At 36.2% G+C, this 26,342-nt stretch overlaps 1 protein-coding gene across 1 annotated transcript in view; it reads right to left on the reverse strand.

The window, feature by feature from the left end:
• LOC306879056 (solute carrier family 12 member 5-like) overlaps window positions 1-26,342 on the reverse strand; it is a gene marked incomplete at its 5' end in the record, with an annotated part of 97,618 nt that overhangs the window by 55,846 nt on the left and 15,430 nt on the right. The window contains one exon of the mRNA XM_079431743.1: window positions 6,150-6,179. Within this exon, the coding sequence (XP_079287869.1) occupies window positions 6,150-6,179 (30 nt within the window). The remainder of the gene's footprint in view (window positions 1-6,149; window positions 6,180-26,342) is intronic.

The following is a 26,342-nucleotide window of genomic DNA, read 5'->3' on the forward strand; positions in this document are numbered from 1 at the left end:
TTCTGGTTAAATGATGTATCAAAAATTCATAATATATTTGTAATTAATTATACAAATAAACAACATGAAAATGTTTTAATAAAGTCTTTTTAACTTCAGTAACAAATACATCAGTGTAGTATACAGTATATACATCACATTCAAAACTGACACAACAATAAATAAATAATAAAGGAATTATAAATTACTTATATATATATATATATATATATATATATATAAAGTATATATTAAATAATTTAATTAATTTACTTTGTATATTAATCAATCATCCTTTTTAGCCATTTCAAAGACATAATATCAAGATATTCACTACCGTTCAGAAGTTTGGGGTCTCCTTTGCTCACCAAGGCTGCATTTATTTGATAAAAAATACAGTAAAAACAGCAATATTGTGAAATATTATTACAATTTAAAATAGCTGTTTTCTATTTGAATATATGTTAAAATGTAATTTATTCTTGTGATGCAAAGCTGTATTTTCTGCCTCATTACTCCAGTCTTCAGTGTCACATGATCCTTCAGAAATCATTCTAATATACTGATTTACTGCTCAAGACACATTTCTTATGATCATCAGCTGAAAGCATTTTTGTTACTACTTTTGTAATGACACTACAATAATTTTTAATCAATTGAATGCATCCTTGCTGAATAAAAACATTAATTTATGATTTAAGTATAATTTTATTGAGCCAAATAATGGTAATATATGTTGAATATTGTCAAAAGAATAAAAAATATTAAAGAAATATTAAATTGTTTTGGTTATATCGCTCAGTTCTACCACAAACGCTGCAGGACTGAAGTTTATTACTTAGTATTAGTGTTATACTCTAACGATGAGCAACAGTAATAGTGACGCTTGTCTTAGCAAACAACACTAATGAGACCAAACGAGAGGAAAAGAGACGGGAAGTGTGATTTTGGAAGAGAGGAAGTGATTCCGAAGGGCTCGCTGTTGGCTTATCAGGTCTGATTGAAGTGGGCTGTTGAATCATCTTGTCGGGTCGGGACAGGAGAGGAACACTGCAGGTGTTCAGCTCCACAAATTAAAGACACACACACACACACACACTGCCCCGAGGACCGACCTCTGCTTCAGCCCATCGTGGGTAACAGCGATTGCTCTTCTGAGCCGATGACACCAGTCCATCTCTGACTCTCTTCACTTTTCCCTCTACATACATCAACACTGTCTCTGCTGGTAATTGCTGACAGCTCTGACGCGCTCACAGAGTAAAAAAGAGAAAAATATACTAAAAGAGAAAGCAGAAATACACCTCAAAGAGCAATGGAAAAGCGTGAAAAAGACAAACAAGAAGACGTGTGAGATCCGCTCTGAGCAACGGGACGTGGAAAGCAGAGTAACTATAGTGGTTTACTGATGAAACCTTCCAACAGATTTATCATGCTGTCAAAATAAGACGCATGTGATCAAATTACAACATTTTACAGTGTTTTATGCTGCCTTCAACTCCTGTTTTATATTACGATATATTACATTTATGAGATGAGCATGCATGAACAGCACCAAAAGCCATAATTACCTCTGGGAGTTTCTTTGAGGCTTGTTCAGGAAAATCTCGACAGCAAAAGCTACTCACTTCTTATCAAGTTTTAATTGAGACTGTTCACAGTTTCTATGCATTTTGTGCTTTGCTGTCAACAGAGAAAAGCAATAAAACTTTGTAAAAAATGTTCTCATTTAGATGATTTATGAGGCAACAGGATTATGTGAAAAACTACATTACCCATCATTCACTGCTGCAGCACAACAGTGATAAAATACATATGCATTACATAAAATTAATTAAATGCATCTAATCTCTTCCTCTTACAGTGAAAGTAGGTTTTGAAATCAATTTTCCTCAAAAAATCCTAGTAAATTTTTACAAATAATCACAAAGAATCGTCAAATAACACATAAATTCTGAAGTAGAAAAACATAATAGAATGAAATAGAATTTTCTTGCAAAATGTACTCCAATTTACAACTTTGAAAAAAACTGTGGAAAAACGTGAAATCAATATTAAATTGCAAAACATGTCTATTTAATTCCTAATTTTAATCATTTTTAATAATTTCTGAATTCGTAAGTAGTCAGAATTTCCCATGCAAAGAGGTACACGAAATTCTAAATATTAAACTTTAAATTAATTTTTTAATTATATTTAAATGTATATTACACAAAATAAAAACCCTGTTCTTAGTTATGTTTCCAAAAAAAAAAAAAAAAAAAATCTTTAAACAAGATACATTTACTTGAGAAGCAATATTGCATTATTGGCAGATTTGTATTTTTTATATTTATTTATTTTTATACAAGTATAAACAAGTAAAAAAAAATCCACCAGTGCAATTAGAAAAAATACTCTTAAATTCAAGATGAAAAATTATTCATAATATCTTATAAAGAGTTGCTTCTCAAGTTTGCATGTGTTCATATACAGTAATTTTTCTCTTAATATGTGCATGTGTATATTTTATGGCTTTATTTGTGTGCTGATGTTGGCTTCTTCTCTGGCAGATGTCTGCAGGTTAAGTCTCAGTGAGCGGCGGCTCTATTAAGCTTTTAAAAGCACCAATTTTCAGTGTATGTGTGTGTGTGTGTGTGTGCGTACGAGGGTAAATGGCACATTTTGTAATAAGTCTGGCACTTCAAAAGGACTGTTTGAACCCTGTGGAATGGCCTCGCCTCGCTTCCATTTGTAGTCTAACAATATCACCTTTTTTGTGCAGAGATGAGGACGGAGCCTGATAGCCTAGGCGAGAACACGCGGCCACAGAGATTTAGGATCAAACGACTGGAAAATGAAGCCAATGAGGAATAAAGTTGCAGATTGAAACGTATTGAATGCATTTAGCTACTCAAGCAAATCAACAGTCCAGCTGAAAAACAAACGGGCAAAACAGCTAAATGTGCTAAACATATAGGGAACTTGTAGTGGGAAATTTATATTATTCTATTTCCAAGCCAAAAAAGCTGCAATGAATGTATTTAACTTAAAATTTTCAAGAATATTCTGTTTAAAAGCTGACTAGAACAGGCTAAACAGGTAAATGTGCTACACATTTAGCAAAAGAGTGTTGCAGCACCTTTATTTTTTATTACATTGTTGGGTTTTAGATCATTTTACATGCATTTTTACAAATTTTATTTATTTATTTTGTTTCTCTAACAAACAAGTAATGTGGTGGTATCAAGGTAAATTGATGGTATCAGATGGTAGTACCATGGTGCTTTGATATATGCCATGGTTGTGATTAATTACCATATTCAAATACCATGGTATTTACATGTCCCTCCAATGTGCTTCAAAGAATACCATGGTTTTACCATGGGATAAAAAGACAAGTATTTTTTGCTAATTTTATGTCCTTTAAGGGTGAACGATGAAAACATGTATTAGTTCAATTTTAGTCCCCAAAAATGTCACAGCTAGTGTAAAATTTATGATTTTTAATAAATAAAATATTAATAGTATTTCAATAAATCTCATGAAAAACATGCCCATTAAACATTTAAAATAAAATAAAAAAATTTAGTAAGTTAATAAAAAAAATAATATTTATGTCATTTAGGGGTGAATAAAATAGTAAAATAAATAAGTTAAAAATTAATAATTCAAAATTGTAAAACTATGCAAACATTATATTATTTTATTCATTCAGTCATTCAATAATTCATTCCATTTCTGTTTTTCTTTTAGATTTTGAGTTGGACATGTTTTTCATGAGACTACAAGCAGATTCATGCAAATAGTGCAGAAATGCACATATGTCTAGGGTTAGTATTTAGTTATTATGCACAAGAGACAGATGGTGAGGTAGATATTCTATTTACTGCTTATATTCACTCTGCCACTGTTATCACTGACTGTATGAGTCGTAATGCATGAGCACAACACGGATAAATGCAGCTTGATGTCACGCACCTCATGCATCAAACGGATGGGAAGCGAATCGAACCTCTCCATTCCAAACCATGACACAGTTACTGGAGATTTCCTGACTAATTAATCAGGATTAACTAGCTAATACGATTTGTTTAAGATAACATCTAACAATCAAGATAATATGGAGAAGGTAGAACTGCTGTGTGTAACCTAGATATGAAGAACTCTGGCTGAAGAGATAACAGGAGATAACTTTACACCAGTGTCAGCGGCTCAGATCGCTCGCTTCTGTTTGAGGTTTAGCTAATTAGCTCCGAAGCACCAGTTAGATATTTTCTCAAAGCTTCCAACTGCGGAAATCACCAAAATGCAAGAGTCTTCTAGCCGAAGCCAAGCTTAAATGTGCACTAAGCAACATTTTGTGGCCTTAGATATTACACTGACACCTACTGATGTAGATGCAGAATAAAGCAAACGTTTTCAGCTTTACTGAGCCACTGATTGACTACATCTCAAGAGAGTAGACATCATTTCAAACAACTGACTGAAATAATTTTTAATAAATAAGGAATAGTTCACACACAAATAAAAATTCTACTCACCCTCAGTCCATCCAAGATGTAGATGAGTTTGTTTCTTCCTCAGATTTGGGCAAATGTAGCATTGCATCACTTGCCCACCAATGGACCCTCTGCAGTGAATGGGTGCCGTCAGAATGAGAGTCCAAACAGCTGATAAAAACATCACAATAATCCACACCACTCCAGTCCATCAGTTAACATTTTGTGATGTCAAAAGCTGTGTGTTTGCAAGAGACAAATCCATCACTAGTTTGGACTCTCATTCTGACGGCACCCATTCACTGCAGAGGATCCATTGCTGAGAAACTGATGCAATGCAACATTTCTCCAAATCTGATGAAGAAACAAACTCATCTACATCTTGGATGAACTGAGAGTGAGTAAATTTTCAAACATTTTGAATTTTTTGGGCAAACTATTCCTTTAATACACAACCGCTATCATCTGATTTTGGGCTTAGCTTGGTTAGTACTTGTTTGCTTGAATTTTCCTTCAAAATATTTCATTAAAATGAAATGACATCACCAACCACTTCTTCTCCAAGCATCTGTCATACAGAGATAAAATCAATTCCGGATGGATAAAATCCTGTCCTACCTTTTTTTCGTTGATAATCCTGTTTTGCTTTTTGGAATTGCGTCACATTATTGAATGTTATGGGAATTCTAATTCCACAGGATTCCCACATCATTTCTAATAAAGTGGTGTTTGGTCTCGGCTCGTGTGACATCCCGTAGAGCTGTATACGTCTACCTTTCATCTGATTATTATTATGCATGCCGTCACTGGTTTCCTGCTTATTTCACAGGCAATAACAAACAGACTCTCCAGAACATGAACATACACACACAAAATGAGAATCAAATCAAAGGGAGACATCACAGACACGACATGCTGCTTACAGAGGACACACAAAGAAACAAAAGACAAAAAAGAAAAGCAAAACAAATAAGGATCAATGACGTGATGCTCATTTTCTTTGTTTTGTGTCCAGAATCTAATAACTTATTTAAAATGATGAAAATAAAACAGAATAATTGTTGATATTTTTTAAAAAAGCATGCAAAAAACAAAAATCTTACAAATAAAATAATGAAGTAGCTTTGTTTTAAATTAGTTAAATTATAAAAAAATACTATTATTAATATTTCCAATTTTTTTTTTTTTGTAGCCAACATTCAAGCTATTTTGTTTTTATGTGACACAAAAAGTACACTCAATAAAACCTGTCTTTTGTTTTTTTACTATTTTTCCATTTTCATAATCTTGGACATCACATTTGCCATTAAAATTATGAAAAACAATTATAGAGAAAGAGTCAGATATACTTTTCATGAGATTCATTCATAAATACTCAGATTATCTTTCTGATGCAAACGCATCATATCAATGCAAATAGTGCATTCTAAACTATTCTAAGCTATTTCTGAACTGCCATACTAAGCTACTATTGAACTATTTTTGGACATCCTATTTGTCATTGACCCATAAATGGAAATACAACAACACAAACAGAAAATATGTGAACTTACAGTACATGGAACTTTTCTTTCAAGAAAAGTCCAAGACAATGAAGAACACACGACTACATACAGCCACACGTCACAGTGTTTTGCGTGAACACACACGTGTCGCACGCACAACGGCAGCAGTCTGCCCGTCTCTCACCTTTCTTGGGTGGACAGGTGGTGTTGACCACTGGAGAAAAACGCACACAACACACATGACTTTAGAACATATTCACGCAGCATTCATCTACACATCTAAGACAAATCAAGTTTTATCAAAATTAAAGTGACTGTAAAATCACACATTAATGGAAAATCATAATGGAGGTTTGTAAACGTGTTGAAGGGATAGATCACCCCAAAATAAAAATAATGGGCTCACCCTCAAGCCATCCAAGATGTAGTTTGTTTCTTCATCAGAACAGATTTGAAGACCCCAATCCATCAGTTAGCAATATTATGGATAGAGGACTTTATTTTAGTTGGAAGCAACAGTTTCAAAGTTAAAAATGTCTTTTGATTTGTTTCTTACAATCACGCAGCTTTTGGCTTCACAAGATCTTAACTGATGGACTGGAGTGGTGTGGATTATTGTGTTTGGACTGTCATTCTGACGGCACCCATTCACTGCAGAGAATCCACTGGTGAGCAAGCAATGCAATGTCAAGTCATGTTAAGTCACCTTTATTTATATACAGCTTTATACAATACTGATTGTGTCAAAGCAGCTGTACAGTGTCAAACATAAAAATATGTCAATATTGCAAGAGGACAATAACAAAGAGTCATTTTCCCAGTTAAAGTCAATTCATGATTCAGTCATCATCCAGTTCAGCTCTCTTCCAATAGTGTCTGTGCAATCAGTCAAGCGTCCCCAACTAAGTAAACCAAAGGCGAAAGCGGGAAGGACCCAAAACTTCATCGGTGACAGAAATGGAGAAGAAACCAGGCTCAGTCGGGGGGCCAGTTTGTGCAGAGGATTTGTCTGGTTCCTGTGGTCTTGTGTCGATGCTACGATTGCAATCCAATGCTGCCATTTCTCCAAATCTGATGAAGAAACAAACTCATCTACATCTCGGATGGCCTGAGAAGTGAGTAAATTCTTACCCAAAAGTTCACCCAAACTACAAATGCCAACAATAATTGTTGCAGTTAGGTGTATTTGCAATATACTTGTTTTGTATTGTGTTTGCATGTGCACAATGAAAATCACCCAGCTGTATTTATCATTCAGCTCACGGTACAAATGACAGAAGTGAATGAGGTGAAACGTCACCCGTCTCACATGAGTTTCACATCTCTTTTGTGATTCCTCCTTGCACAAGCCTCAGGTGCTCGACGCATGGCTGGAAAAGTGTGTAACTCTTTCGGGGAGTCAGTTATTCAGCTAAATATTGCATCATATGACCTTTATCTTTATGTTTAGCTGGAGGATTCACTCGAGGGTTACAGCTCACCAAGAAATCCCTCTTGTGTGTTCATGATTTCTGAAACATGCATTTGTGCATATTTGCTTTGTCCAGCACGTGCAAAAACCCCAGTGACAGGAACTTCCACTAACATCTAACATTTCAGCAAAATCAGCAAATTCAGTGTCAGTTTCTTTCCATTACATCACAGGTCACTCAGCAGCTGTCTGATACACCTAAAGAAAATATATCTTGATTTTTTTAGCCTTATGATATTCTACATAAATCTCAAACATATTTTTTAAAATCAGAGGAACCATAATCTGCACCAAACAGCCTTTGTTGTCAGAGAGATAAAAAAAGTAATTTACCTTTACATGTTGTTCACTAAAACATTTTAAAATAAAATGCTAAATGGAGACTTTGTGACTAGATAAATAAATTGCTCATTTGGCACTTAGTAACAAATAATTAAAACAGTGTTGTAAAAAAAAGAAAAAAACTATTAAATATTGTTATCAATAATTATAATAAATTTGTAATAAAAACAAAAACAAATATTAGATTTAAAACTTAAATTTAGACTTAGAAATAAACTTAAAAAATAACTAAAATTAGAAATGTTTACTTGGCAACTAACTGAAATAAATTAAAGTTGAAGTACTAAAATTACTGAAACTATAACTGAAGTAAAAATGTGTAAAAAAAACCTTAAATGACAAGCACATTACAAAATTACTAAAACTAAAATTGAATTGCTAAAATAAAATATATTTAATAAATATGACAGATACACATACATTTATTAAAACTTAAAATAAAAACTAAAAACAAAAGCTAATTCAAAATATTAATATATTCTAAATAAAACACTGAACTGAATAAGTAAAATATTTTGGGGGAAATTAATTAGTAAGCACAAAACTAGCATGCTTATATAGTCTTTACAAGCTTAATTAGTCCAACAAAAAAAAAAGGAAATCATAATTAACTTTTTTTTAATTTGCAAAATTCATTGTGATAAATGCAGTGTCACCAAAATCACTAGTAATATTTCAAATACTCAATATACGACCCAGTCCCACACACATACACACGTTCAAACCCCCACATGCAGTGAGCTGAACTTTCCCATGATGGTCAGTGGCAGCGATTCAGAAGGGCTTTAGCTCAGAAATCCTCAGAGAACAGCACTCAGCTCCTGTCAGCGAGGCACTTCAGATCCTCCGTCCCTCCTGCAGCACGGCCTGACCCTTCTCAATATTCACTAGGGTCTTTGTGGTAATCAAGCGGCTCTCAGAATCTCGGCTTATCTCCACAGTCCCGGTCTCTGCTCTCATTCTCTCGTTCGCTCCGGCAGCAGCAGGTAATGACAAAGGAACTGTCTCTGCTACACATGTGAATGAAGCGAAGTGCTCACATCAAACCGAGCTGCTTCCTCCTGCCAATACCTCAAACCTCTTTTAAGGCAGCTCTATTGTTTCGCCTCAGAGTCGGTGACGGTGACGCGGCTCTTTCTTTGTACCGTCACACAATGAAGTGCTGCTTTTGCCTAAAAGACTGCCAGAGCATGGGAAATGCACTATAAACCTGCCATCATTTTCAGAGACGGCACGTGTGAACTCTGGGTGAAGTGTGTGATTTCTGCGCTGCTAGTCCTAGCACAAACTCATGCTGCGGCTGAGCCAGAAAACATGTCTTGTTTGTGGAGAGGTGTGTCATTACAGTTCCAGGCGATCAGGTTTACGACTTTCACCTGGTGAACGATAAAACGTGAAAAACTTACACAGACTTGCACTAAAGGAGGGAATCAAGCCAAAGACCAGAGACTCTTCTGATGTATAATAGTAAACAGCCCCTTAGTAACTACTCAGAACACCCTAGCAACCAGCTACTGTAGCAAATGAGGTTTGTGCATCATTCTGAATTCAACACCCTTTAAATTCCAATTCAGTTCTAGAATGTTAATGAAAGCAAACTGGATGAAGAATTGCTTGAATTTGAATGTAAGGAAGTAGCATTCAAATCCAAAAGACAAAAACTAATTTTTCAGTTATTTTCCATTTTTAATTATGGTTTGATGATGACTTGTTTGAATATTTTCAAAATTTGTATTTGAAAGCCTTATAAAATAAGGAATTTCAGAGACAGAGATATATAAAACTATACAATGATAGACAGATAGACAGACAGATAAGATATTTCTCCAAATGTTTAAGGCACTTGATATTAGAGCTTCTGTTTAAATGTCAAAGGCTTGTGGATCTCAGGAGAGTGACGCGATCAGACTGACAGCTCAATATTCCACTGGTCAGTCATGTGACACGTTTGATTGGTCAACAGAGGACAGACTAGTGCCTTATATCGATTATTTCTGCAGGCAGTGTGTGTTTGTGAGGCAGAAGACACACACGCTGAATAAAAAATGAAACTTGACTCAGCAAGTCAAGAGAGGCTGATGTGACAGATGTGTTGGCAAACACACACACACACACACACACACACAGAGAGAGAGAGTTTCAGAGGGTTGCAGGACAGTGTGGGAATTAGTTGTTCTAGAGCTGCAGTTCAGAGCACTTTTAAAAACCTCTAATCCGTCTGATTGGACACTTAAACCAGCGTCTAACATGATCCAACACATGCTTCATCAAACTCACTCCAATCATAATGAACTGAGACCCTCACGGGATACTGGATACCAAACCGCCATTCCAGCAAGCAACAATACTAATAAAATGTGCAAAAATGAAATAGATTTTCATATTTCTCCTTTACTGTACAATTTCAGTAATGTATCTAGGATCTTTTTTATTTCATAATTTCAATAAATGAAAATATAAATAATAAATCATATAAAACTTGTATTAAAAATGTTGCATTGGTAATATGTATATATATATATATAAATATACATAAAAAGTATATACATATATAAAATAATAATAATCATAATAATAACAAAAAACAATAAACAAAAGCACAAAAAATTACATTTTAAATTAAAATGAAAAAAATAATATAAAAGCGAATTCTTAATATCCATAAAATAATTATAATAACTTATATATAAAACATATAACAAATATATAACAAAAAAAGGAAAAACCTAATCTCCTGAAAAAATTGGTAAAACAATTTTCACTCAGAAATTGCTACTTAATTTCACAAATAATTACAAAGAAACAGCAAGTAACACATTAAAAGTAAAACTTCTAACATAGAAATATTATTGTACAAATGCATATACATATGTGACCCTGGACCACAAAACCAGTCATAAGTGTCAATTTTTCTAAATAAATAAGCTTTCCATTGATGTATGGTTTGTTAGGATCGGACAATATTTGTCTGAGATACAATCATTTGAAAATCTGGAATCTGAGGGTGCAAAAAATCGAAATACTGAGAAAATCACCTGCTACCTGCTAGGACACATACGGTGCATGTGCATACACACACACACACACACACACACACACACACTTCCTCGCCCCACTATGCATTTTATTTGCACCACATATATAGTGACAAATGGGAAGGGCATTAAGTTGTTGAGGCTGGAAAGCCGGAGCGATCCATCAGAATAGTCCTGCAATGCAAACACCCAGAGCAGCTGTGGATTGCATAAATCTTCCTCAGAGCCGAATGCAACAGAGAGCAAGCGTGTTTACCTCCAACAGACATACAGCATTGCATCACAATCACACAGGTGAACTCATGCACAAACACACACGTGACGTCCTGAGGGGCGTTTTGACTTCTCGTCCTCATCCCGAGTGAATATGGCTAGAATTTCTCAACACGGCTTCTGTCTAGATGCAAAAAAAATATTCCTGGAAAACACTCAGAAGATTCACATTTGCTGCTACCGAGGTCTTAAGGTTAAGGGAAGGTCAAAATGATTGTGCATAAGGTTCCAAAACAAATAAAAAATTAGCAAAAGACAACCCCCCCCCCTTTTTTTCTCCAACAGATTTTGGCAGCAATTCATTTGTAATTCTGAATATGTAGTGTATGACTCTCATGAGACTTTTCTCAGAACAAGGATTATCATCCAGACAAAACAAACACATGGCTGATCAAACTGTCAGAGCATTTTCATGTCTTATAATCCTATTCTCATTTTCAAAATCCAAATGAGTCACTTCTCCAAAATATATAATATCACAGTAAAAATACCATGGTATTACCATGTTTTTTGGATTACACTACCATTCAAAGTTGGGGTCAGTAAGATTTTTATTTAAAGAAATTAATACTTTTATTCAGCAAGGGTGCATTAAATTGATCAAAAGTGACAGTAAAGATATTTATAATGTTGTAAAAGGTTTCTATTTTAAATGAAAGCTGCTCTTTTGAATGTTCTATTCATCAAAGAATCCTGAAATATAAAATGTATCACCGTCTCCACAAAAACATAAAGCAGCGCAACTGTTTTCAACATTCATTATAATCAGAAATGTTTCTTGAGCAGCAAATCAGTAAATTAGTATGATTTCTGAAGGATCATGTGACACTGTAGACTGGAGTAATGATGCTGAAAATTCAGCTTTGATCACAGAAATAAATTGCATTTTAAATGGCAATAATACTTACTAATACTTAATAATACTTAACACATTATTACTGTTTTTAATGTATTTTTGATCAAATAAATACAGTCTTGGTGAGCAGAAGAGACTTTCAAAAACATAAAAAATCTTACCAACCTCAAATTTTAAAATAATTCTGACTTCAGTACCATATATATCAAAGTACAACAGCATTGGCATCACTGTACCACCACAGAACTGTGTTGCAAAGACGTTGTGATGGAATTCAACATCAGAGCGTTGCATAAAGGCGTATCTGGGGCAGAATTCACCACTTCAACACAGACGTTGCATAAGATCCGCTTCTACTGCGGGATCAAGCAGCTCAGATTTTCTAAAGCCGTTCAGTGTGGCACAGACAAAGCCTTCACTTATTGACATACTTCATTTAATTTGCTCTGTTTAATTAGTCTTTTATTGGGCGCTGCGTGTTTTTAAGTGCCAGCGGAGCGAGGTCTCAAACAATGAAGCTTCCTCATGTCACGTTCACTGGTGTGCTTTTTAAGAAAAATGTGTTTCTTATGTACTCCAAAACATCTGCTCATTTCACCAGCTTGTTTATAAAGGTTATGTTTCTTGAGCAGCAAATCAGTATATCAGAATGATTTCATGTGACACTGAAAACTGGAGTAATGATGCTGAAAATACAGCTTTGCCTCACAGGAATAAATGTCATTTTACTATATATTCAAATAGAAACTATTTTTTAGATAAACTAAATTATTTTAAATTGAAATAGTGTTTCGCAATATTACAGATATTTACTGTAATTTTGACCAAATAAATGAAGCCTTGCTGAGCATAAAAATCTTTCTTTCAAAACATTAAAAAAATATCTTAAATGGTAATATAAACCGCTGAATGATTATCATATTTACATGAAGTGTTTCTGACTTCATCCTAAACATCTGTTCATTTGATCAGTCTGTTTGTAAAGGTTATTTTATTGGAAATAAGATGAAGGCTACTGGGCGGCCGAGGCAACTGAAAACGACCCCTCGACAGTTCACATGACCTCATCTATTCAAGTGTTTTTAATCAAATGCATTTATGTGAATCCCTGCTGCTTTAGATGTTTTTCCTTCTCAAATACTGTCGCTTTCCCTTTTATATATATTTCATGAACCGAGGCACTTTCTGCAGCGGACAGACCATCAACAAGGATGCTCTAAGAAAAAAATGCATGTGCAAGATGTGCATCAGTGTTTGATGGGGAAGGAGACGAGATTCAGCCATCTGCGCCGAGCTGTGTATGCAGGCGCTCTTAAAGAGGTGTCTCATCTTTTCCCAAACTCACGACAGATGTTCATGGTGTGATAAAGCTCGGATCGGATCCAACCGCTCTTCCACAGGTCATGGAGGATATCTAGTGGATCAGAATCACATGCTCTGTTAATGAAGTGTCAAAGTTTAAAGTAAATGCACCGCTGGAAGAGATGTTTACTGAGCCGTTGCATTTTGGCTCTAAAATGAAATAAAAAACCTTGCACAGATCGCACAGACATTCAAGCCTTCCAATAAACCCAGAAAATGCAGATGACTTGTTAGTATTCTGTCATGCAATAGTGATTTAAACAAATGCAGAACATTAAGCATTGCACTTGGATGAGTAACACATTTGTGCTGAAAAAATCCCAGACTTACAGTACATTAAAGGAGGAACCCGAGATTTGAGAAACTTTTCATGGAATGCTAAACAAATATATATATTTTCACTCAGAAATTGCTAGTAAATTTAGCCAATAATTACAAAGAAAATGTTACATGTTAAATTAAACATGAAATTTAAAAGTATAAAGACTGAAATAGTATTTTCTTGTTACCTTTACAGCTATGAAAAATTATTTTTTTCAGTGTAGAAATCAACCTGAACATCATAGCAATGTGCACTTCACTTAAAACACCTTAGAAACCATATCGCATGGGGAAAAACACCTTACATTTTGAGAACATTTACAAAATGTTATTAAAATTAAAAGCTACAGATGCTGCACTGCATTGTTTGTTTACTGCACTATTATATAGTCTTTGATTTGCTGTTTTTGTAAAACTAACAGCTTCTCAAGGGTCAATCTGCACCGCCTGATAGTTTAAGGTTAACTGGAAATCTTTTTTTTTTTTTGTGATGTTAATATCTTTAACTAAGGTGCCCTACAGAGTAAACACAATGAACATATTCAAGACACTTGCCAAGTTTCTCAGCAGGTTAATCCTGCAAGTCTTGGCTAAAATCACACTGTTGAATGCAAGACTTGGCCTAACAAGTGTCCAGCCTTAAAATTAATAACTGCTGATTAATTGTGCTTCAATCACACATCGGAATGATTCCAAGAAATATGACTGTGATTTTTAGCTGATCAACAAACACTGTGAATTTATTTTTTCAAAGCTGTAAATAAAAGATAATCGGTGTCTGTTTTAAAAGAAAATACTATTTCAATCTTTTTACACCATAATTTCATGTTTAATTCTTTGAGAAATTACATAATATTCTTTGGGAAATTACAAGCAATTTCTGAGTGAAAATTAAATCCTACAAATTTCACACTAAATACTGGACAATGGAACATCAACTTAGAGAGGAAAAAACCCAAATGAGACGCCTTTAATATCTCAATTGTTTGTACTAAACAATGCGATTAATTGGACAGCAAATTAAGACTTATGTCTCAAACTTTTCAGATGCTTCAGGAGATCTCAAACTGAACTGTTCTCAGATTTGCCGAGATCCAGTTAAGATGAACTCAAGCATTTCTCATCATCATCTGAGCTGCTCTCCACATGCACATTTTACTGTTAGTGCATGAAAACTTTTGACGCATTTGTGTCTCTTTTTACATCTCCAAAGAAATCTTTGGAAAAACATCAGAGGCAAAGCTGATTCCTAAACAAAACCTAAGTGAGAACTCCCTTACGTCTCCAGCTATGAAAGCACAGTGAAATTGTTCCTCGGGGATATTATGTAATCTGGACACACACTCATTTGAAAGCCCTCTGTTGCTCTTCCACAGTTCTTCTGCTGCTCCTGCACACAATCCTCCAGAATCTCCTCATCATGCGCTGCGGTAATTCTGTCCAAATATTTACGGATGTATAGATTAGAGTTGAGACGCTCTTTGACAGACTTCATTTCCATATTCCTCCTGCCACATTTGGCCTAGAATGTTTGCACTGAGTATCACAGCGAGCGAAATGAAAGAAAACACACACATGACTTGCTTTGGCTTCTTGTGTAACTGTGAATAAATCAATCTCATAATTTTCCAATGTTCATGACAACATACAGCAGCCTGATTGTGTGTATAGTGATTATGGATTACTAGATTATATATTAGATTTTAAAAACAAACTGAAACAACAAATGCACAGGATTCTAAATCCAAATATATGACTTTGAAGTCAACATCAAATCAAAACATTAATTTTCTTAATAGACATTTCTGGTCTTTTTGTGCATGTTATTCCAAAATAGAACATTTTGATCTGTATTATCTTTCATCTAACTGTAATAACCTCCAAAACAACTTTTAATTTTCATTCTGGCATAAAATGTGCACGTTTCAGTCACTCTGTCTATTTATTCTCACTGAATATCATGTTTCACTCAGATATTTGTCACATTATACAAGTAAAATGAATTGCAAACACCTTCTCATGTTGAATTAAAGCTATTCTGATCAAATATTTAAAGATGCATAGATTAGAACTGAATATATTAATATGAAATCAAAATGTAATTTCTTAATAAACATTTCTGCTCTTATTGTTATCAATTTTTGTGCATGTTATTCCATTATTTTATCTTTATCTTTCATCTAAATGTAATAACCTACACCAAACCATACCAATAACCTAACCAAAACAACGTCAAGAATCCCATGTATTTTTCATTCTCTCGTGAAAAAAAAATCTTCTATACTGAATATTCTGGTTCACCCAGAAATGTGTTACATTATAGAAGCAAAATGGGATGCAAAAAGATCTTGAAATCCAAATATATGATTTTATATTCAATATAAAATCAACATTTGATAAAACTACAAGTGTGCACTTAAATAAAATGTTAATGTGCATAAGTGTAGATGCTGATATAGTTATCGCTATCATTATAGTTTTCATTCTTGCTGGGAACAGGCCTTTATTGTTATAATTTGTTGTTCATGCTATTCCAAATAAGAACATTTTTGTCTTTATTATCTTTCATCCAAATATAATAACCTCCTCCGCCTCCAAAACATCTTCAAGAATTCCTCTTAGTTTTTATTCAGGCATGTAGTGTGTACTTTTCAATTAAAATCAAGTCCCGCCCTACATTTATTCTCACTGAACATTATAAATACATCATGTTATAGAAGTAAAATGGGTTGCAAACACCTTTCATGTCGATGTCAAGCTCACATTTGCTCTCTTTTTCCCAATGGTCATGTGCTTTGGGATGTGAACAGTTATAGCTGTGACGGGTCAGGAACTATTTACAGGAATGCTTTTGTCAGGCTTCTACGCTCAGCGGTCCTGTACCAAAATCCTCGAGGCATATATGTTATAAATGGCATGTTAAAGGGCAGACGACTAGATGTAAATTTAGACACAATGATTCAGAGTTTTCAAACACAACACGGATCAGATCCTGTAGTACGTTGCCTCAACATGGAAGCCTGCAGCCTGACCTACTTAGTGTGGTGACGTCTGCTAGCATTGGGGGGATCTGGCAACCACGCTCGCTTTACTTTTCTGTTTTCCTCGCCCGTTCGCTGTCTGTCTCACATCCGACGGGGCCAAGTCTGCCCACAAGACACCGCTGCCTCTAGCGCAGACCCTTTCATGCAGTCAAGTGTTTACACAGGGATTTATGCATGTGTAGTTGTGTCATAAAAATTCAGCCATGCCTTAAAAATCTAGCAACTTGAAAGCATCTTGCTCCTGTAAAATGCATGAAAAACATACCAAGCCAAACATCTCCTAATCTAAGCATCAATAGATTACAGCTATATTACAAAACAATGACAAATTTGTACATCTGAAGCAAACGTAAGTGATGCTTGCATGCACCAAACTAACTGCTACTATGCTACACAGGTGCTAGTGCACTTCTAGATGGTTCCCAGAGTGCTCTAGGTGGTTTTTAGGTCATATCACTGTGAAACGTATTAGGTTGTAGTTTAATAAAAGTATTAGGTTGTAGCTTAATTATCACAGATAAGCGTGCATGTGCTTCTCGTTGGGCGCCTCGTCTCATTTATATTCTCATTATTCTGAGATCCTTGCGTATTAAAGAAGCAATCAGAGCGATATCAGCCCTTAAAAGCTGGCTGCGAATCCTCTGTCGGATCTGACAGGTCACTTCTCCTTGGACTCGGCACGCGAGGAACAACAGATGGTCATCATTAACGTCTGCCCCTCTTCAAGGTTATCTGCAGTCATTCAGGAGGTAAAGTGGGCATGATTTCGCATGTCTTCACCAGCTGGTGTAACGCTAGAGTAAGACCACTTATCGGACGCTTTTTAAGGAGGTCACCAGGTGCTCGTCGGAATCAAGGGTGTTTTAATTGCTTGAAAGAGAGGTGGAGGGCCGATACGCCGCAGGAGTGGGTTCGATTACTGAGACCGACACTAACAAACCTCACAAGAATCGATCGTATCTAGATGGGCGGCGTGATGGGTTCCCTGCAGCCCAGTTTGCACACTATCAACTGTAAATAGTGTGCAAGATTAGAAGTAGTGAATATACAGTCAAACCAAAAATTACACAGACACCAGATATAATTTTGATATTTTTTACTAGAGGGTGCAGGACATAGTTCATTTATGTAAGTGAGGATTGCAAAATAAAGTTAACTGTGACATAAATTCTTCATTATGTGGACAACCAGTAAAATTATTCAGACACCATGTTTTTCAATAATTGCTAATGAAACCTTTTTACACCAGACTGAACTAAATTAAGCATTGCTTGGCAATTGGTTGACCTAAATTGGTCTTATCTAATTGTGTACTTAAATTTAACAGCTGACAGCTATTCAACTTAATTCATATAGCTTTCTATAAAAGTTATCTGATATTATCAAGATGAATTTGTTCTGACATGGTTTATTGTTGAGTTCTTGTCATATTTTATTACCATTTTCTAAACTATAGAGAATAAACTGTGATAATGTGAGAAATGTTGAAGGTGTCTGAATAAATTTAGGTTTGACTGTATATAGAATTGCACATTATTGCATAATATTCTGAAAACATTTCACCAAAAGTGAAAGTATTGGTGTGCTATTCCGATTTGTCAAGTGTGCATCTATGCATGCTTATCCACTATTATTTCCCACATAAGATGTTAATACTGGATATACCATGGTAACAATATAGATGGTAATTAAATTATACCATTGTACTTTTTTGGTAGTGAAGCATACATGATATTCCAAAGTACCACAGTACAATGACGGTGCATATTTATCATGGTACTGAAACTCTAGTACCATGAATATCTAGAATATATGAGGGCTGACACGCAAACACATGCTCGCTTGCCAGCGTGGAGGTCACGTGTTTGCCAATCCACCTCAGCGAACATGACTGTAGTGAGGGTGTGCAGCACACATTACATTTATATCAACAGTATGCATCTCAGATACGTTCATTTTCCAAGCACAAACATCTTTGATGCTTGTGAAGGTGTTAAAAAGTTCAGATCGCATTTTACCTTCAAAGCAAAAATAAAAAAAGTTACTCTGCATAAAAAAAATGAAGCCTGTTTTAGGACCACATTTTCTGCATTGTGACATTATTTTTCTAATCAAGCATATTTTCCCCCAAATAGTCATTAATGCAATAATAAATATGAAACAAACAAACAAAAAACAATTATTTAAATGGTAAAATTTATGCAACATAATATTTGTTGTACTGACTTTAATCTGTTTAAATGAAAAACATTTTATTACAGAGCCAGAATAATATCAATTAAATGTATAATTCATTAAAAAGCTAAAAACATCCAGATGTTTAATAGTAACGAGAATATGGAAAGTAAAAACTGTCATGAAATAATGTCATATTGCAACAAAATAAAAGGCCTAATTTAAGCAAATTAGAAACTTTTCCTTTTGATTTTGAGGTGAGCTGTGACCTGGATATCTTTTCATACCTTTAACTAGTCTTCTTCGCTGATTGTTCAAGATTAATATGCATCCATTTATATTTGTCACAGAACGGAAGCGCCATGAAAAGACGAGGTCAGGGTCCAAATTAAGGTAAGACGCTTTTTAATTTCAAAACAAAAAGCCAACACGGCAAAAAACAAAGCAGAAAAGGAATAGGATACGAACGGCAATGCAGTGCATGTATCCCAGACCAGCGCAAACACTAGAAACAAAATACCTTTACCAAGCATATACACAAAATTAATGCAACCAGGCAGAGTGGTGGAAGAGGGGAGACTATATAGTCTGTGGCACTGGGGAACAGCTGCGGGTGTAATGAGTGTAATAGTTGACTGATGCGGCAGGTGTGTGTGGTTTGTGACAGCTGTGTGGAGTTTAAGGGGATGGAGTCCGAGAGGACGGGAGATGGCGTCCTCCGGTGGCGACAGGAAGAACTGCAGGATCTGGGCTCATGACAATATTCAGTCATTGATGATAATTCAGTGTCAGTTTCACAAAATATATCGATAACTAGAGTGCTCCATCCTGGTCTGTAACCAGCTTTTCTCCCAGGATATATTCACTGAAGCTGTAAAGCATTCAGTCACGCTACAAATACAACGTTTGCATACTGAGCAGCTCAATAGACAGACAGTGGAGAGAGGAGAACACCTCCTCATCTCTCCAACCTCTCTCTCCACACCTGAATCTGTCCGCTCACCTTCCATCGGGATTAATATTGACAGCCCATGAAATGAGCTCCGGGTCACGGGAGCGTGGAGGTCAGAAACAGCACGAGATCAGATTAGACTCTGACCAGCCGAGCCGATCTAGAACCATCTACTCAAACATTAAAGGAGGCACGGCGGTAACCTTTACATACTGTGGCAGAACTATGGTACATTTATGGTTTGAGATGATAAATTGTGAGATTATACCATAGTACCAATATAATTGTATTATAGCATAGTTAGAATTCATGTTGCATGGTATTTACATAACATACCAAAGTATGCCATTTGCTATCATAGCAAATGTCCAAACTCATGATAGTACCATGGTATCTTTTGCAGTTGAAACATGCATGAAATCCATTACAAAGACTGGTACAATGACAGTATATATTTATCATGGTACAGAAATTCATGTACCACAGTGATTATATATAATACAGCAAAGTACTTGCAAAAATACCACAAAGCACCATGATAAACATCCATAGAACCTTGGTAATACCATCACAGTTTTTATAAATAATATAATCATTGTTTGTGAACCGAATGATTAACATATTCCCTTACATTACATGCTGTACTAAATACCATTCAAAAATCAAACATTGTATAGCACCACAGTACATATTTTACCATGCCAAAAAACATGGTATTTCCATGCTACATGTCTAAAAACACCACTGACAGAGGTGTAAAAAGTACTCAAAAATTTTATTCAAGTGAAAGTAAAGATACTCAGTGACAATTTTACTCAATTAAAAGTACAAGTATCTGGCCAAAAACATACTTGAGTAAAAGTAAAAAAGTACTACTTTAAAATGTACTAAAGTATTATTCTTTTTTATTCTGACAGACATTCAGAAGTTTGGTTAAAGGGAGAAAATGAAACAAAATGCAATGGCACAGGTCAAACACATATCTAGTGCAGTGATAACAATTAAAATTCAGCTCAGCAGAACACACACACACACACAAAAAATATCAGGGAAAGGGATTAAAAGGAAACTCCATCCTTTCCACCCTCATGCCATCCCATATATATATATGAATGAATGAATGAATGAATGATGCGTTTATATAGAGCTTTATTGTGTATTGCTGACTGTACACCCAAAGCGCTTTACAATCATGTGGGGGGTCTCTCCTCAACCACCACCAGTGTGCAGCATCCACCTGGATGATGCGACGGCAGCCACATTACAATGGCGCCAGTGCGCTCACCACAAATATATATATATGACTTTTATTTATCAGATGAACACAAACTAAGATCTAAATCATCTCTCTTCTTATAAGACAAGTATGGGACGTCCAAAAATGACACTTCAAAAACTACAGAAAGTGAATATGACAGTAACTCATACAATCCCTGTTAATGAATCAATATTTTAAACTTGACCGTCGTGTTCATTTGTGTGGTTTCTGAAGTGGTCCTGTCCGCTTGCACTACACAATGTGATGACGATCTTAGAAACATATTCCAGACAGAATGCAAGAATGGGCTGAATTTATGAGGAGAGTCATAGAACTAAAACATACAACATTAACATTTTGAAAGGCCACTTTTTTCTGTTTTCTACATCACTGTCTAAAAGGATAATTAATCTTTTAATTGTTTATGTGGGGCATTTTTATTTGGGCTTTTTCTCAGAAAATATTGCTACATAATTATAAGTGACTAATTATATGAATTAATGAGCAAATTATGTAATTATTAAGATTAAAAAAATATTCATTGAGAGTCCAAATTCCTACTCAATGTGTGACATGATGACATTAAAACAACTTATCCACTGCCTGGTAAGAACATCACAACATGAATTACAATTAAGTAAACATACAATGTTCATTTAAACACTTTTTGGGAGATTTGTAACATTTAATAAAAAAAATTAATAAAATGATTTCCCACAAAAATAATAATTATAGTAAAATTTTGATCACTGATTTTATTTGCACTCAATCTTGTGCATTCAGCCAATATATTACACAGCTAATGGATCTATCAAAACAGAAAGAATAATGAATAAACTTTTTTTGGGGAAAACGCAGCTTTTCTACCTCAATATGCTTCCTCATATCTGATGGTGAACTTTTGAAGCCAGACATTGACCTGATGAAAGTCATAACTGAGTAGAACTGTATGCTTGATGCTTGAAAACAATGATCATTGGTTCTCATGTCAAGCACACACTTTTGAGCTTCCGTTTACCATATTTAATGTGCATAAGATAAAATAAAAATGTAATGTACTTTTTAAGTTGAAATTAAATTGTAAGGAGTAAAAAGTACTGTTTTTCTTCAGAAATGTAATCAAGTAAAAGTACAAGTTGTCAGTTTAAATTGTACTTGAATAAAGTAAATATCCCCCAAAATAATACTTAAGTAAAGTAATCAAGTAAAATTACTCAAGTATTTTACAACTGAATTACATATGTAGAATATCCAAAAAAACAATATCATTTTTTTGTCAGTAAACTATCAATACTATTTAATCTTCGTCTACAGCAGTAAAACACACATCTGTGTACGAGCTCAGCGGCAGATTGGCTCCGGGAACAGTGTTGTTTGTTTGGGAGCACATGGTGAAAATGCTGTATGGGATTTGGAGGCGTTATGTACGATCAGAGCGACGGGCAGGTGGGGATCAGATGTGCTTGCAGAACTAAAGGGATTAGTGACCACTACAGAACAGATCCGTTTGATGTTGACACTCTCGCCCAGAGCCCGCGACACACACTGAGACCTGCTCGCTCCACACATGGACAATCAAGCCAAAATACATGAGTGCAGCTGGACTGTGCAAACTCACCTATATGATGCTACAATGTTTCAAGTAGTTGCCAGGGTGTTGCTATGCAGTTGCTAGGGTGTTATGGTTCTTAAGTCTCTGTTTTGGGGGCCTCCTTCAATGCTAGTCTGTGGGATTTTTACACCCGTTTTAATGTCCAGAAGGTAAAAATTAGCATCTGACTGCAATTTTTTTGTTTACTTTAAGATGTGTGAAATCTTGGACTGTGAGATCAGAGCATCGATCTTTGCTCTGGCCAGTGTAATAAGAGAAGATATCTGGATGTTGTAGCCTGAGGATAAACCGGTAGAATTGATCCCTTATCTGGAAGGCTATGAGAGGGTTCCCGGTGGTTTGGGATGCATCCAAACTGCTGGAGCATAAGTGGATTTAAAGCTCAGTGTGTCAGTATGACGTGATGTAGTGCAGTTGCTCTTCAGAACAGGGTTTGTGGAGTAAACATCAGCTGTCCTTACTGCAGGGCTAAATTAGAAGTGTATTTATGTAATTCTGCTCAGCTACACCGCATGATCTGATTGCACTTATAAATAACTTTCACTTTAATACATTCTATAATGCTAAACATATCAGTAGTTAATGCACATTCAAAAACAGAAAGGTAAAGAAACTCTGAATCGTATATATATTCACTGAATGTCCGTAACTGAATTGTTAGGCATTATATAATGTTAATTTGAAGTCATTATCCAAACATGGCCTTTTGTGTGGACGCTTCAATTTATGTTATCAAACTACACTATTTCCAAAATGCGGTGATCAATACCTCAAGTACAAGTCAGAAATAGCGTTTTTACTATTACAATGACTTCCAATACCACTGTACATTTGCAATTTATACATTTGGCAGATACTTTTATCCAAAGTGATTTACAAATATACTGATTTTATCAGTTAATGCATGTCCTGGGAATGAAACCTGAGACTTTGCCATCGCTATGATTTACCAGCTGAGATACAATAACGACAGTGTTTGCATTGCACAATTGCAAAATATCTGGTTCTAGGATTCAACACATCATGTAGTCTAGTTTGGACTCCTACTGATGACAATTATTCATTAAACTCATCATTAAAGGACGATATAACAAAATATTAACAAAAACAGAAGTTTGACTTCATTTGATATCTACTGTTCAAAAGATTGCAGTCAGTAAATTTTATTTGAGAGAAATTAATACTTTTATTGGATGCATTAAAATGATAAAAAAGTAAAAACATTTAAAATCTATTTCAAATAAATGCTGTTCTTTTAAACTTTCTATTCATCAAAGAATCCTGAAAAACGATGTAGCACAGTTTCCACAAAAATATTAATCAGCACAATTTCAGTTTTCAACATTGATAATAATCAGAAATGTTTCTTGAGCAGCAAATCGGGGTGGTGATGATAATAAGGGGGGAGGCAGGCGATCCATTCTCGACGCTCCCTTCCTGGACCCACGAGGACACCAGCGTGCATGCACGGGGAAGAGACCGGTCTCTCGAGGAGAGGCGCGCTCGGCATTTAAACAGCGGCGGTGATGAGGCTATATTCAGATCAGGTGCGCCTCATCACACGCCGCCAGCCCTGGCTGTTTCAGCGCCCCTCCTCTCTCACACACCCACTCCCGTCGAGAGCCTGGTGAAGGGCGGCGAATACAGGATGGGGTGGTGATGATAATAAGGGGGGAGGCAGCCGACGCGTCACAATATTGACAGTTATTTTAAATTGTAATTTTTCACAATATTCCAGTTTTAAAATAATAAAATATTGTGCCTGATTCTTGGGAATGTGACTGTGCCTGATTCTTAGTGGATTCTTGTTTGTTCCGTCCAGCCCTCCATCGTCTCCTGAGTGTCTCTCGTCTCCGCTGGTTCCTTCCAGTCCTCCATCTCCCTCGTCTCCGCTAGTTCCATCCAGCCCTCCATCGTCTCCCTCGTCTCCGCTGGTTCCGTCCAGCCCTCCATCGTCTCCCTCGTCTCCGCTAGTCCCGTCCAGCCCTCCATCGTCTCCTTCGCTCCACTGGTTCCGTCCAGCTCCCCATCATCTCATGATTTTCCTTCACCTCCGCTGGTTCCGTCCAGCTCCCCATCGTCTCATGAGTCTCCTTCGCTTCCGCTGGTCCCGTCCTGCTCCCCATCGTCTCATGATTCTCCTTCGCCTCCGCTGGTCCTGTCAAGCCCTCCATCTCCTGAGTTCCCCAAGTTAGCCAGCTCTGCTCCTCCAGAGCGCCCTCCAGAGCTCCCCCAGACTTTGTCCAGGCTTCGAAGGACCTAATTTCCCACAAATATTCTACAATTTCTATTCTATTCCTAATTTCACAAAAATATTAATCAGCACAATTTCAGTTTTCAACATTGATAATAATCAGAAATGTTTCTTGAGCAGAAAATCGGGGTGGTGATGATAATAAGGGGGGAGGCAGGCGATCCATTCTCGACGCTCCCTTCCTGGACCCACGAGGACACCAGCGTGCATGCATGGGGAAGAGACCGGTCTCTCGAGGAGAGGCACGCTCGGCATTTAAACAGCGGCGGTGATGAGGCTATATTCAGATCAGGTGCGCCTCATCACACACCGCCAGCCCTGGCTGTTTCAGTTCCCCTCCTCTCTCACACACCCACTCCCGTCGAGAGCCTGGTGAAGGGCGGCGAATACAGGATGGGGTGGTGATGATAATAAGGGGGGAGGCAGCCGACGCGTCACAATATTGACAGTTATTTTAAATTGTAATTTTTCACAATATTCCAGTTTTAAAATAATAAAATATTGTGCCTGATTCTTGGGAATGTGACTGTGCCTGATTCTTAGTGGATTCTTGTTTGATTCCTATAGAATTGGATCTAAATTATGATAGAATTTCCTTAGCGTTCCTCTGGGATTTTTGGCCTAAAGGTTCCTGTATATCAGAGCTTCCTAACTGTGAATTCGCAAATGGACAGGTACCTTTATGTTCGTCCTAGTGTAAGCAGAGAGCACTTTCACCCTCTTAAAACGTGAAACAGGGAAGCGTGACAGAGAATTGGATCCCGCTTTAGAGGACAGACAGCAAGTGACGGCTTCTGCTCTCTGAATGTAAATTACAGCTTCACCTGTCATTCAAAATCAACCAAGGACATCGTGAGAAAGAAAAACTCACAGAGAATATTCCTGCTCCTTCTCTCCAGCCTCACTCAGCATGATGGCTTTAAGTATTTTAAACATATGATGAGGAAAGAGAGTCTTTGAAACATGACGGGTTTCCCACAGGGCCCCACAATCACATCTGCTCACACATTCGAGTGGATGCAATCATTCCACGTATATAATCACTGCAGCAGGGCCGATTTCTTAATGCTCCTCTAATACTGTCATGTATTTGGGTACTTGTTTGTCCTTATTTGGTAGTTCCTGTTCTCATTAGTTAATCCTAGTTATAGTTCATTAGTTTCCACCTGTGTTTGTTTATTATCCCATTAGTTCCATTCGTTTGGTTAGTATTTATAGCCCTGCCTTTCCCCAGTTTCTTTGTCCTGTCTTATGTTGATTTAAGTGGTTGTCTGTTTCCTTGTGGATTCATTAAAGACTCTGTTTTAGATCATCTGCCTCCTTCAAACTCCTCGCCTCGGCAACCCGTGACCGAAGACAGGCCCTTTAAATATGAACTGGGCTGAGGATTTGCTCCTGGACTTTCAGCAGGAGGGATAGCCA

The sequence above is a fragment of the Barbus barbus genome, assembly GCF_936440315.1.
Source record: "Barbus barbus genome assembly, chromosome: 13".
Lineage (NCBI taxonomy): Eukaryota > Metazoa > Chordata > Actinopteri > Cypriniformes > Cyprinidae > Barbus > Barbus barbus.